This window comes from Adiantum capillus-veneris, chromosome 24 (assembly GCF_014529385.1).
Source record: "Adiantum capillus-veneris isolate H3 chromosome 24, ASM1452938v2, whole genome shotgun sequence".
NCBI classification, from domain to species: Eukaryota; Viridiplantae; Streptophyta; class Polypodiopsida; order Polypodiales; family Pteridaceae; genus Adiantum; species Adiantum capillus-veneris.
In genome coordinates, this window is record NC_140954.1 from 84,393,072 (window position 1) to 84,406,933 (window position 13,862).

Genomic DNA, 13,862 nt, shown 5'->3' on the forward strand with positions numbered 1-13,862 from the left:
GTGAAGATGGCCAATGGGTCTATTGTTAAACCTATTGGGATGCTAGAAGATCTCAAGATCAAGGTCTTTGGACATAAAATAAAGATTACCTTCATTGTTATGGATTTCTCCAAACATACTATGGCATCGGAGATGATCTTAGGACGTCTTTTCATGAGGGAAGCAAAAATGGTGCCTGACTGGTCTAAAAACCATGTCTACCTGCAGTTCCAAGATTCTGTCATTCGAGTGGATCTTGTGACGGATCGAGCACATCCTCTAGGAAACAGGTTTATAATTGATCATAGATCTGACACCACAGTTCACTAGGCCCCATTGCAATATTGTTACACGTGTAAAGCGGACACTAATGTTGGGGAAGATTCTCCTTATATGGATGTACTACCAGGGATGACTGAGTCGGACAATGTGGATTGGGTCCACCTAGCAACAACCATAGATACTTGGGGAAATAGGGGAACGACCTCGGTAACACCTGAGGGGCATGAAATACCACCACTTGTACCCTTAAATATGCTAGAAGCAATGCATATAGCTTCTGATGATCTACAAGATGAAAGTGCATTGGAACCAGTAGCGCCTCACAAGACTATAGCCCACACGATTTGGGATTAAATCATCAATTGAAATTGACTCTGAGGACGAAGAATCTAAGTTAAATCTTAGTGCAAATGTGGGGACAAACCATTCAGGGCCCAGTGGTAACCTAGATGATAATCTATCCAAGGGAGCAGAAGATACAAGTAGTTATTCATCTAGTGACTCTTCACTAGAGATCGGCCGTAATCGAGAATTAAACAAGACGAGTAAGAGATATAAGAGGTGACGATATCGAACAAATGTGGTGCTAGAATAAATAAAAAGAAATCCACCGCAGGATGGCTTAATTATATAGGGACATGTGATGCTCATCGGAAGTTGGTAGATAACTGGGGTGAATACCTTCAAAGCGTTATGTGGTGTAGTCCACAACCCATTGACATCGAACAATTAGAGGCTACAGAGAAGCCAAAGTTGAGCCGTACCGTAAGGAGACGACAAAATCGAGAGTTAGCTCAACGACAAAAGGAATCGGAAGTGAAATCACTGTCCACAGAACAACAGGACCCCACAAACTTACACCCTGCACCTGAACATTTCAAATCCTATACCACAGAGGAACATAAGGTTTGTGTATACAAAGGCTCAAAGAAAGCCTATCGATGGGAGCAATGGAGTCTATGACGGTTCAGCGATAGTTAAGGAAATAGAGTTAGCAGACCCAGGAGAAGAGTCTAAACCTATTTTCATTGCCCAAGATCTGACAGAGACTAAGGAGTGTGTACTTAAAGCACTTCTCAAGAAATTCAGGGATATATTTGCATGGACATATCATGATATGAAAGGTGTTCCACCTTCTGTGGTGCAACACGCAATCCCCATGAATAGCATGGCTCAACCAGTTCAGCAACGACCCTACCCAATGAATCCTAAATATGCAAAAATGGTTCAAGAAGAGATTGAAAAGCTTGTGGAATGCGGATTCATATACCCTATTGAGCACTCAGAATGGGTGTCTCCAATAGTGATTGTGCCAAAAAAGAATGGGAAACTCAGAGTGTGCATGGATCTGAAGAAGGTCAATGCCGCCACTAGGAGGGACCATTACCCCTTGCCATATTCAAAACATGTGCTGAAAGAGTTGCATGGAAGGAAGCTTATAGATTTTTAGATGGGTACTCTGGATACAATCAAATCACAATTGCGTTGGAGGACCAAGCTAAAACAGCTTTTATAACCGAATTTGGAGTGTTCGCATTTCGTGTTATGGCTTTTGGCTTAACCAATGCCCCTGCTACCTTTCAAAGATTAATAAACACTGCTTTTAGAGAATATTTGAGGGAGTTTTGTGAAGCTTTCTTAGATGACCTTTGTGTTTATTCCTCTTGGAAAGACCATCTATCATGCTTACGAAAAGTGTTTGAGAAGTGTAGATTGTATCGCATCTCCTTAAACCCTTTCAAATGCCAATTTTGGGTTAAACATGGAGTCATTTTAGGACATTTAGTGTCCAAAAATGGGATTTCTACAAATGAGAGCAAAATTAAAGCCATTGCTGAATTGCCACCACCTACAAACTATAAAGGAGTTCAAAGGTTATGGGCCATGTTGGTTATTACCGACGGTTTATTTTAAACTTTGCCGAGATAGCTCGTCCTTTGTACAAGCTTCTTACTGAGTTCCAATGGACTGCGAAGTGTGACCATGCTTAAGAGTCATTGAAAAAGACCTTGACTAGCGCTCCTATTCTACGAGTGTCCGATTGGAATGTAATTTTTCATATGCATATTGATGCATCGAACTTTGCTATTGGGTATGTTCTAGCTCAACCAGGAGAACATAAACTGGACTACCCCATTAGCTTTGCAAGTCGTCAATTGAATGATGCCGAGAGAAACTACGCCACTACAGAGCGAGAAGGTTTAGATATGATTTATGCAGTGAAGAAATTTCGCTACTACCTTCTGGCCAACAAGTTTGTGTTCTATGTTGATCATCAAGCCTTGTATCTAGTAAATAAACCTTGTTCCACGGGAAGAATTACACGATGGTTGTTAATTCTCCTTAAGTTTGATTTTACCGTTGTGGTGAGACCTGGTAAAAGACATGTCATGGCGGATCATTTGTCTCGCATACCCAATGGTGAAGCCCCTACTGGAGTCGATGATGAGTTGCCCGATACTTCTCTATTCCTAGTCGAAACCATACCTAAATGGAGTGAGAAGATTGTGAACTTTCTAGTTAATGGTTTTCCACCCAAAGAGCTTCGTAAAGACAGCTCGAAAAATGTTAAAAGAATGCGAACCTTACTCTCTCATTGCAGGAACTCTCTACAAGCTAGGGAAGGATGATATTTTTACACGACGTGCCCGTGAGGATGAGTATTTATACATACTGCAAGAAGCCCACATAGGTATAGCCGGAGGACATTTCTCAGGGGAACTAACAGCTAGAAAGGTGTTGCAATCAGGTTATTGGTGGCCAACCTTATTTAAGGATGCATCACTTTTTGCAAAAGGATGTGATGAATGTCAATGTTACAAGATCACACAACGAAAGGATAGGATGCCCTTACATCCTGTTAAAGTGACTCAACCATTTGAAAAATGGGGTTTCGACTTTGTAGGCCCAATTAGTCCGACAACTCGTAGCACTCAATCTCGATATATTATCGTTGCCACTGACTATGTGACAAAGTAGGCGGAAGCCAAGGCGACGCGTAAGGCTGATGCGAGGTCAACTGCCAAGTTTATCTTTGAGAACATTATTACAAGATTTGGTTGTCCCTTTGAGATTGTGAGTGACAATGGTACTCATTTTATAAATGGAGTAATAAAAGAACTCACTACAAACTTTATGATAGCTCACCATAAGTCCACACCTTATTATCCACAAGCAAATGGCCAAGCTGAGAGCACCAACAAGACCTTAATCTCTATCTTGACCAAAACGGTGGAAGCTCATCGCACATATTGGGATTTAAAGCTTACATCAGCTCTATGGGCTTATCGTAGTGCGTACAAAGTTGCCATTAACTGCACACCATTCAAGATGGTGTATGGCTAAGAAGCGGTTATCCCATGGGAGTTTGTCGTTCTTAGTCTTCGAGTAGCTTCTCAAGAAGGTTGAGATGGTAACCCCTTAGTTGAGCGATTATATATCCTTGAAAGGCTAGATGAAGAGAGGTAATTAGCTGTGCAAAATGCACTTGTGGAGAAAGATAGGAGGAAGAAATGGTTTGACCGTCATCTAAAGAACAAAGATATCAATGTTGGTGATAAAGTCCTTATGTATGGAGTGTGTAACGAAAAGAAAAAGTTGAAATATGCGGGAAAAAGACCATGTAGAATATGTGAGATCACCCATGTGAGCTCAATCCTGTGGCTCCAAAACAAATTGAAGATCGCGGAAAGGAAAAAATCACGGAATGCGACACATCCGCTCCAGAGCTAGTTTGGGTACCAAAGAAAGAACGAATTGTTCCACCTAGCTCAAGAACAACGAAATCAAATGAAGCTTCTTGCTCTTCGTGTAGTTCCTATACGGAACTAGGAGCTTCAACACAACCTCCACCTACCATTGTACATATCCATACAAGCAAGAAAGAGTTTGCACCTCCCGTTGTAAGTTCACCACCTACAACAATGTTGCAAATAAAATCATGGGAGAGTACCTTACCACCCTTGCAACTAGATGAAACGCATAGAGCGGTCAAAAACTATTGGTTAAAGCCTTCACCCGTAACAACTTCGAACAATTGGTTTCAAAAGGTGACGGCATCATTCCAAAAGGTATAACCTACCCAAGGAAGGAGGGAGTGTTTGCTGACATCCATCATTCACTTGCTTCCCTCTCAACCTTCCTCCCTGACCTCTTAATCTCCAATCTTAGGGAATGTATATATAAGGCCTTATACTCACAAAAACAAGATAAAAAAGTAAAAGAGCAAGAGCCATAACACAAAATCATAAAAATACATTATGCACAAGAACACGACCCTCGTAATATTTGCACTCTAACCATCATCTATTTATGTGTACAGATATGGCTAGTACGCTAGAGTCATCCACTCCTGCCTTGGGTGAGAGCTACCCTCATTACTTTTCACAAATGTTTCACATGGTCTTTCCGGTGCTTGCATGTGAATGGGATTTGATAGATACGCTAGCATGTGAGAGGAATTTCGAGGAGTTAGAATGGCTGATACGTCTCTTGACCACGACTAAATCCATACTTAGTAGAGAGCGTTTCTCCCATTGCACAAGCCTACCCTCTTAACCAAGATGACTATAGGCGTTTAGTGACCTTGTTAGTAAACATGGGTACCTATGATGAAGAAGAAGATTTACATGACTACACGGATGGCACATATGGTCTCATGGATGATGACTTTGTTTATCTCGATGACGAGGATAGGGGTTTCGCCTTAGGGCTTTGTAACCGGCCTGTTAACTTCAAAAAGGACGGTAGACTTTACTTCAAACCTTGATTTAGCTTTCACCCGTTATTAGTCGTCTATTCTACCTGTGCTATAATGACACAAGAGATGGGAATAGGATACAGATGCTAGAATGCATCTGTATGCGAGTCAGACACTAGATAGGCCCCAAAATTGGCACCCCTTTCCGTATTTCTTTATACTTTGAGAGGGTAAATTTACAAAGTAGAGTCCTGGGAATCCTTTGTCTATATCCAACTAGATACCACTTGATTTGGCCAAATTTCGGTAGCATAACAGCCCCAAAACTTGCGCAAAACCAATTCCCCTGGTGGAACTCACTTCCACTGGCATAAACCCTCTGATTCCAACTCAAAAAGAGCGATTACAGCTCGCTGGAATTTCTGGTTTTTCACTTGTTTTGAGTCCCAACACTTCCCAGAAGTACTCTCTAACAATTGGGCACCGTTCCCCATGCATCTGGCATCCATACGGCTGCAAAACAGTAAATTTCAGACCGCTGTATTTTCTGGTTAGGACCTATTTTTGACCTAATTTCAGCTGTCAACTGTCCCTGCACTGTTCCCAATGCCTTGGACTACGTGCCCCTTGATTCTGGCATGATTCCGAGCCCAAAACAGCCCAAAATCAGCAATAAAACAGTGCTGATTTTTGTGTCTTTACTTGAGAGGTTATCACCCTCTCGTTTCCCTGCTTTGGAGTAGCAGTTAGCTACTCTTGTTCCTGTTTAGGGAGGCTCTTGCCTCAGCAATAGAGCATCAAACCACAAGACTGTACATGGTCAATCTGATGAGCCCACTAGAGGGGCATAACCATAAAGAATAGGGGAGAGAGAGAGAGCAGTGAGAGGTGTGCAGCTCATGACATCCTGCACCTCACTGTACATAGAGGGTAAGCTAGCACTCCATTGAAGCTCTCCCACCTGTGAGAGCACTCAAAAACGAGCTCACAGCTGAAAATCACGTTTTTGCCTTCTCTTTAAGTAGTAAACTGGCCTCAGAGTGCCAAGTGTCACTCATTTGTGCATTTTCCCGCTTTAGACCCTCGGGTCTAAAAATATCTCACCTGCAGCCTCTGTTGACTTGGCCACAAAGTAACAAAATGATCCCCATGTCACACTGCACGTAATGACGCGAAGACATTTTGTTGTCCAAAAATAGTAGTCCCTAAAATTTAGGAGTTTCTGCCATTACATTCTTCTAGGTCATCTGACCCTCTTTGTACATTGCAGCCACACCCAGAACTGATTGTGCATCAGTTTGTGGATGAAACGAAGATGAGAACTTTAACGTAGTGTCCATGTTCTCAAACAATGCCTTCCAAAAAAGACTCGTCATACGTGGATCCTTGTCACTGACAATTGACTGAGGTATCCCATAATACTTAAAGATATTGCTCATGAATATCTTGACCAAGTGTTATGGCTTTATCTTCTTCCTAAGATGAATGAAATGGGCCTACTTACTGAACCTACAAATGATAGTCCAAATCCCATCATTGCTTGTTTGCGTTCTTTGAAGATCAAAGATAAAGTCCATCAATATGCTTTCCCATGGTCTATCAAGGATCGGCAATGGCTGCAACAATCCCGGTTCTTTTGCCTGTCAAATTTGATTTTTTGGCATACTAAGCATGATCTTTGACGTAAAGCTAGCCAATAGAAAAATGCCTCAACCCCTTTCACTCTCGCATCAATTCTACGATGCCCAGCATTTGGTGGAGCATGACTTTCCATCAAAACCTTCGACCGTAACTGTTTAGTAACGCATAACTTTCCATGCATCATGAGAAAGTCATTCTTAAGCATATAGCTCATGATGTTGCCCATCAACGAGCTGATCATAAATCCTTGCAAAATCTGAATCTTCACCATATTGTGTCTTCATTTCGTCTAGTTCACAATGGTACAGAATTGACACTGCTGAAATTTGAGCCTTTCGTGACAACGCATCAGCCACCACATTCTTTTTCCCTTCCAGATGGACAATCTGAAAATGGAAAATTGACAAGAGGTTTGCCCATTGCATGTGTTTCTTAGACAACTTTGTTTGTGTGAGAAAGTATTGCAAGGTTTGATGGTCTGTTTGGACAAGAAAATCAGCCCCTAGCAGATAGTGTTTCCAACTAGTGAGAGCGTGAATTACTGCCAGCAATTCTTTCTCATCAACTTGTAAGTTCTTTTCGATCTTCAAAAGAATTCTACTCTCATATGCGAGTACTCGACCATTCTACATTAGAACTGCACCAATTATGTGGCCACATGTATCAAATTGAACCACCGAAGGTTTCAAAAGATCTGGCAAAATGATTACTGGATCTAAAGTCGGCTTTTCTTTCAAGTGTTTAAAGGCTAGAATTTCCTTGGCTATCCACTTGAAAGTAACTCATTTCCCTTGCAGTGCATGGAGTGAAGAAGAATCCTCAATAAAATTTCGGATGAACCTCCTGTGATAGGAACATAAGCCTAGAAAGCTTTGAATGTCATGTATGGACTTCGAGCCATGACCTAATTGCTTCCACTTTGGCGGGATCCATACGTACCCGATCCTTTGAAACAATGTGCCCAAGGAAGTGGATCTCTCCCAAAAAGAATTCGCTATATATACCTTCATAAGTTCAGAATAGTCTGAACTCACGAATTATAAGAGGGAATAAAGCACTCATAAAACTATAAAAGCAAGGGACACAAGATTAAAAAAAAGAAAAAACAAAAACAAAAACAAACTAAATCACTATATTTGCTACGAAACAGAACTAGATAAAACAAAACATTACTAACTCAAAAATGTTTTTAGAAAAGGCATGCGTACAATAAGTTGACGCAGCTTACTTGGCTTAAAACAAGTACTCAACTTTAAGCAAAAAAGGATAAGACGTCTTAAAAACTTAATCCTAGAAATCAAAACAAAAAACAAAAGGCTGAGTAGGCTGTCGGTTGGAGGCTCTTGTACTTTCTCGTGCCAGAGGAGGTGGTACTACGTAGGGCATCACAGGGGGTAACATGTAATTCAAGAACTGTTGAAAACCTTGCAGCATCGGGAGAGAGTAGTATTAATGAGTAGCATGTTCGTGCGTGTAACTCATTGAAAACTGTGGTCAAGTGATCCCTATGCTCCTCTTCAGACTTTGAATAGACAATCATGTCATCAAAGAATGTACCCACGACGTTTCTATGTGGTCTAAATATTTTTGTCCATCATTCTATTGAATGTGGCAGAAGCATTTGGATGACCGAATAGCATGACAAGAAACTCATAGAGACCAAATGTTGTCCTGAACGCAATCTTATGGACATCTTTTGGTCTAATGCGTATCTGATGTTAAATTCTCATAAACAGGTGCTCATCAAAGAGGTGCTCCAGGATTGTCCATTCCAACACTCACATCACCTAATTTACATGTCATATCTGCATTTTGGGCGTATGACTCCGAAAAACCAACCATACCAAACTGTGTTCCAGGCACTCAAAATTGCCCATAGGCACCCTGAAAACCTAGTTGGACACCCATGTTCCATACACAGGGTTAACCATGCCTAGTTACATTGTCGCAAACACATTTCCTAGCATCACTGAACCACCTCCAAAATAACCAGAAAGCAAATTGCTTGAAATCAATGGACACCGTTGGTTGCTCAATCACATGGGCTTTCCCTCGAGCATCACGAGACCTCTTTTCATTGGAAATCTCCTTTTCTTGCAACGGCTCAATCATGCCCTATGTCGGAGCCTAAAAACCTCGTGTAGGAGCCTGAAATGCCTGTGTAGGAGCCCGTAAAACTCCTCCATCCTTGGATTGTTGGCCAACTGTTGAAACATTTCCATGCAGCTACGCACTTGAGCTATGAACAACCTGTCCATTTCTTGAAGAGTTAAGGGAACTTTCTCTGCGCCATGTGAGGAAGATCCCTCGTCAGGTACTTGGTCTCTCTTCTCTGCCATATTCACAAGCTCTGTGTTGCTTTCGCCCACAACAATCCACACTACACTTTTTGAAGAAAAAGTGACTATCACCTCGATGGAACCATATAATCAGCCAATACACAATAGAGGGCAGTACTAATTCAATTACCTCTTAACTTTACACATAGCGCTAAGAAGAAAAGAGAACACAGATGCGTCCAGCGATTAGATCATCATTGTGCACATGATTGTAGGCCCCAAAGACTAGCGCCCCTTTCGGTATTTCTTCATTCAATTGAAAATAGACGATCCAAGCACTTAAATCAAAGTCTCACAAAGCTGTCCAAACCTAGCGAGGGCTGAAATTGCAGGTTTTTAACCCAATTTCGGTAAACATAACAACGCCAAAACCCCTCTAGGTCAAAAGAACATGTCTAGGTCAAATTCCCTCGCTATTTAGAAGCTTTTTGGTGAGCTGTCACAAGTTTTCAGCATGCTGTAATTCCTTGTTTTGTCACTGCCAAGTGCCCAAAGCCCTGTCTAAGCATCCCAAGACCTTCCCAAGGCTCCCCTAGTGATTTCTTGCAGTTTAGGTGCAAAACCCTACACCTGCAGAACAACACAGCAGGTTGTAGTTCTCTGTTTTGGATGCGAAGCGAACACGTCTACTTGTGTCCCAAGAGCTCCTGCACGCAATGGGACAGTTCCCCTTTTAATCGGGTGAGTTTTCACACGAGAAAACTCTCTGATTTCGCAATCTTTCACAATGGAACTGTGTGTACCTATGGAGGATTAGCAATTAGTTAATCCGGTTCCTGTTCAAAAGGCTCTTGCCTTGGCAAACGAGCATAACACCCACAGAACTATACATGGTCAACTGAGAAGCCCAACTAGTGGGGCAATGGGCATTACCATATGTGCAAAGGGGAGATAGAGATGCGCGAGAGCAAATCGTCGCGCTACATGAGACAAGGGAGAAGGCAAGCTTTCCATTAAAGCTGTGAACCTACACCCACTACTCACACACACTGTAGATGCACAATAACCCAAAATTTAGACTTCTCCTCAGTAATAAAGATACTATTACGGGGGGGACCAGGTCCCCAGTACTGTGTCGATCTTCTCACTCTCTCTCTATATATATATTTATCTCTCTCTATATCCTTTGGCTTCAGTATTAAGTGATAAATTCTGTTTATCCAAGTAGATTTTATGTTGTTATGCGCTCCCGTTTGTGACAATACACTTGGGGCAGCCATGGGCATCACCAGCAACGTCTTCTTTGCAGCTGAAATCTACAGCAGCATCTACTCCTTGCGAAAACTTGTCTTCCCTCTGGGAGAGGGCGTGTGATGCTTTTATAGCTCCCTGGCCACGGCAAAGATAGCAGAGCGCTGGCTGTCCACGTAGAGATCGCGGCCGGGTTTTTTTTTTCTTTTGCCGTTGTTCTACCTAAAAGAGAGAGAAGAAGAAGAAGAAGAGAGTTTTAACGTCGAAGGAAACTATCCCAAGAGACCTTAAAGATCAAACTGACAAGGAGTTGAACTCAAGACCTGTTATTCAAGAGGGAAATGGCATAACCAATCTACCACACTTGGGGTGATAGAAAGGTTATGAATGCCACACCATTCGGTGTGGCATTTATAGTTGCAACCCAATGAGCCTACCATCAACTATGCTCGTGCTGCTTTCCCTTAGCCACCCACTTTGTTGTTCTTTGAAAACTCTTTGATTCTCCTGAATGATGACTTAACCAGAGAGAAATCGCTGGCTGGTTCTTACTGCTTTATTTTCCATGTAGCTACCCACTCATTAAGTGGACGGCCGGCATATTTTAAAAATGGTCTGAATCTGCCCAAAAAGTCAATAAAACCTTATGAGTTAAAAACAATGCTTACACAGCACTTCCCAGGCGTCCCTGGATGCAATCACATGCACAGTTGCAATGCAGACATAGATTTCCTTGCGGGAAAGCATTTGCTTTCCCAAAAAGCAATCCTGCTTTCTCAGAAAGCATCCATTTTTCCTCAAAGTTTCCTCTGAACCCATCTTCATTCAAGTGCTTGCTTTTCCTTGTGCACAATTCTAACATAGTTTCGAATTTCCTCTTGACTATGGAAAATCCCTTTCCCATGCACCCATCACCCACCTTGTGACCCATCAGGAATACCCACCCGTTCCTGGTGGCCTTACAGATATTCCTTTTCCTATCATTACTCTAAATGACGCACTAGGAATACTCTGTACTCGGATGTCTCTAGTGCAATGTGACATAAAAACGCGTTTCGGCTCGCTGAAACCCCGAAACAACGAAACGACCGAAATGTTTCGGCGAAACGGGTGAAACGAGTTGATTTTTTTTTTTGGCCCCCTTTTGACCAGTTGACCTTAAATCACCCATTTGGGGATTTTTAAAGCCAGGTCGCTTCACAAAATCGATACCTTGTTTACTCGTGACTCAATTCTCACATTTAGATTTTGGTATTTCGCATGTTTTGACAGGTAAATTTATATGTATATTCAATGTATAAGTACATACATGTAAAACGAAACATGTGTTTCGCTTTCTTTTGAGCCTCAAAACGAAACCTCGAAACCTCGAAACCCCAAAACGCACGAAACCTCGAAACGTTTCATGTCACACTGCTCCAGTGAGAAAAACCCTCACTTAAAATTCCAATAATTCATTTAGAATTATTTTTTCCTTGGTGTTGCAAGCGAGAAAACCCTCTCACTTATAGATCCAATAATTCATTATTTTTCTGTCAAACAAAGCCAATTTAGCAACAAATAGGCGCCCCTGCTCCTGCATATATATGGCATGTCCGACCCAACCCTCAGCCCCACCCCCGGAGATAAATCCCATAAATAGGAAAAAATAGCAAATAAGGGCAGAAGGCCTTGGAGGGCACTCAGAGTCCAAGGGAAAAAGGAACCCTATGGCAAGGGAAGCCTATGTGGCTAGGAAACTATGCCAAAACCCTGAGCTAAACATGGCTAAACACAACCTGACATGAGAAACCTACCTCACACTGGCCGGGCATAGCCACAAAACAACCCTCACTCCCTAGCACCTGTCCCTGGGAGAAACTGGGACCGACCGGATAAACCAAGAGATATGCTTGAACTCTAAGAGAGGGTTCGTGGCCACCACTGTATGTGCCTTTCGTTGATGTGAATGCTCCACAAGCTCAAGGCTTTATATCTGGGCAACTAGACGAGGATGCGTTCAGGATACAGTTGGTTACTGTTGTGAATGTGTTTTCTTGGTTGGTGCAGAATCCCAAGTTTATGGAATTTCTACAAGCTCCACCAATGTCACAGCAGACAAGACAACTTTCTCATGCAATAGAGCCCGGCCGTTGAGGCTCAAGCCCAGGTCCTTTATGCGTCTCAACAAGGCAAGGAGCATTCTCATGTTGTGGAGTCAATTGGAGCTCCAAGACAAACTCTTTCTGTCCACAAACATGTGGCTAGAACGTGAATTCCACAAGCTATACCAGTTCAACCAGCCACCTTTGAGAGTCCAAATGTTGGTTTAAATGGATAGGGAACCAATTTCCAGTTTATGCATCAGATTTTTCCAACGGCAACGGTACATCCTAGATATTTTGGGGGTGGATCTATGTTTCAAAGCATGGCTGGTAATGCACCTAGAAACCAACAATACATGCCAAGATCAGTCTTTGGTAGTAATTGCGACATAAGGTTATGGTAGAAAGTCGTGTCCCACCGTATGCAAGGCATCGTGGTATAGATGCGACCGTGAAAGCGGCCAAGACATTCTTTTATTGGCCTACTTTGAGGAGAGATGTGGATGCCCTTGTGCGAGCATGCGTGATTTGCCAAAAGGTAAAGTTTGATAGGCAAAAGGCTCCACGGTTATTGCAACCATTTCCTATTCCAGATAAGCCAGCCACTAAAGTTGACATCTTCTGCCCCAAAAAATTGCTTTGTATATAAGAAGAATGTAGTTTACATTCTGATCCTTTTCAAACAAGATCTTGCAGAAATCAACTCGGCATATGAAACACACTCTGAGGATGCAACTAATTGAAGGTTCAAAACAATAATTTAACACATAAAGGACACAATCAACTTGAGAAACCGAAGGTGTTTACAGATTCACTACAAATTCCCCTGGTGGCCTGACCATTCGAATCCTGATTTTGTTCACAGTTAAGAACAGGAACCACGAAAATTACTTACTTGAGATTGATTAAGTGGCTGAGAAGATGCACTAGAAACCTGTGAATTTTTGGATAATTCTCTCAATACACCCTGAAAAACAAAGAGCCACATTTATCCTTCTTATATGTTATACAAAGCTAGACTATGTTGGTGCTTTTAGAATGAAAACTACCTTGTTGGCCCACATCAGCCCACAAGCATTGCAAAGCGTCCTTGGCCCATTAGGCCCTCGCCGCATCATTGGAGTAGAGCGCTCCCCAGTTCCACAGTGCAGACAGCTGCCAAGATGAAGTTGGTAATGAAAAGGAAGGTATGTAACAGAAACTATGCAAACACATCACAAGCTTTAGAACTGCTTTTTGAAAGACCTGCATCTCAAACAAAAATAAAACAAACAAATGGCCACAGAGAAGTACAATACAAGAGAAAACGGGCCTCAAAAGGAGATCGCTGGATAAACTTGCAGCAAGAAATGTGATTGGATTGCAGCATAAACTCAGAACCTCATTTCACACAGCAGTGAGGAAGTATAAGTGTACTGGCAAACATGAGCTCATTCCGTTCAGGACTTTCCACCTTGCCAAAAATTCAACAATATTAAGCACAACTACTCGTTTTTTATAAATATATATATGGGAGGAGCATCAAATAACACTGTTCGCAGAGCCTGCAACAGTCCCCCCCCACCCCCTCACCCATAACCTTTTTTTTTCTGAGAACGAAAGGAAACAACAGCATCAACTTTTGCCATTCAAGGTTGTTCACGTGCC

At 42.1% G+C, this 13,862-nt stretch overlaps 1 protein-coding gene across 1 annotated transcript in view; it reads right to left on the minus strand.

Moving 5' to 3' along the window:
• The window catches only part of LOC147426693 (GATA transcription factor 24-like), a 72,935-nt gene that overhangs the window by 23,532 nt on the left and 35,541 nt on the right, over positions 1 to 13,862 (minus strand). The window contains exons 5-6 of the mRNA XM_086498136.1: positions 13,265 to 13,370; positions 13,111 to 13,182 (exon numbers count right to left, since the gene is read on the minus strand). Coding sequence (XP_086354262.1) covers positions 13,111 to 13,182; positions 13,265 to 13,370 — 178 coding nt within the window. The remainder of the gene's footprint in view (positions 1 to 13,110; positions 13,183 to 13,264; positions 13,371 to 13,862) is intronic.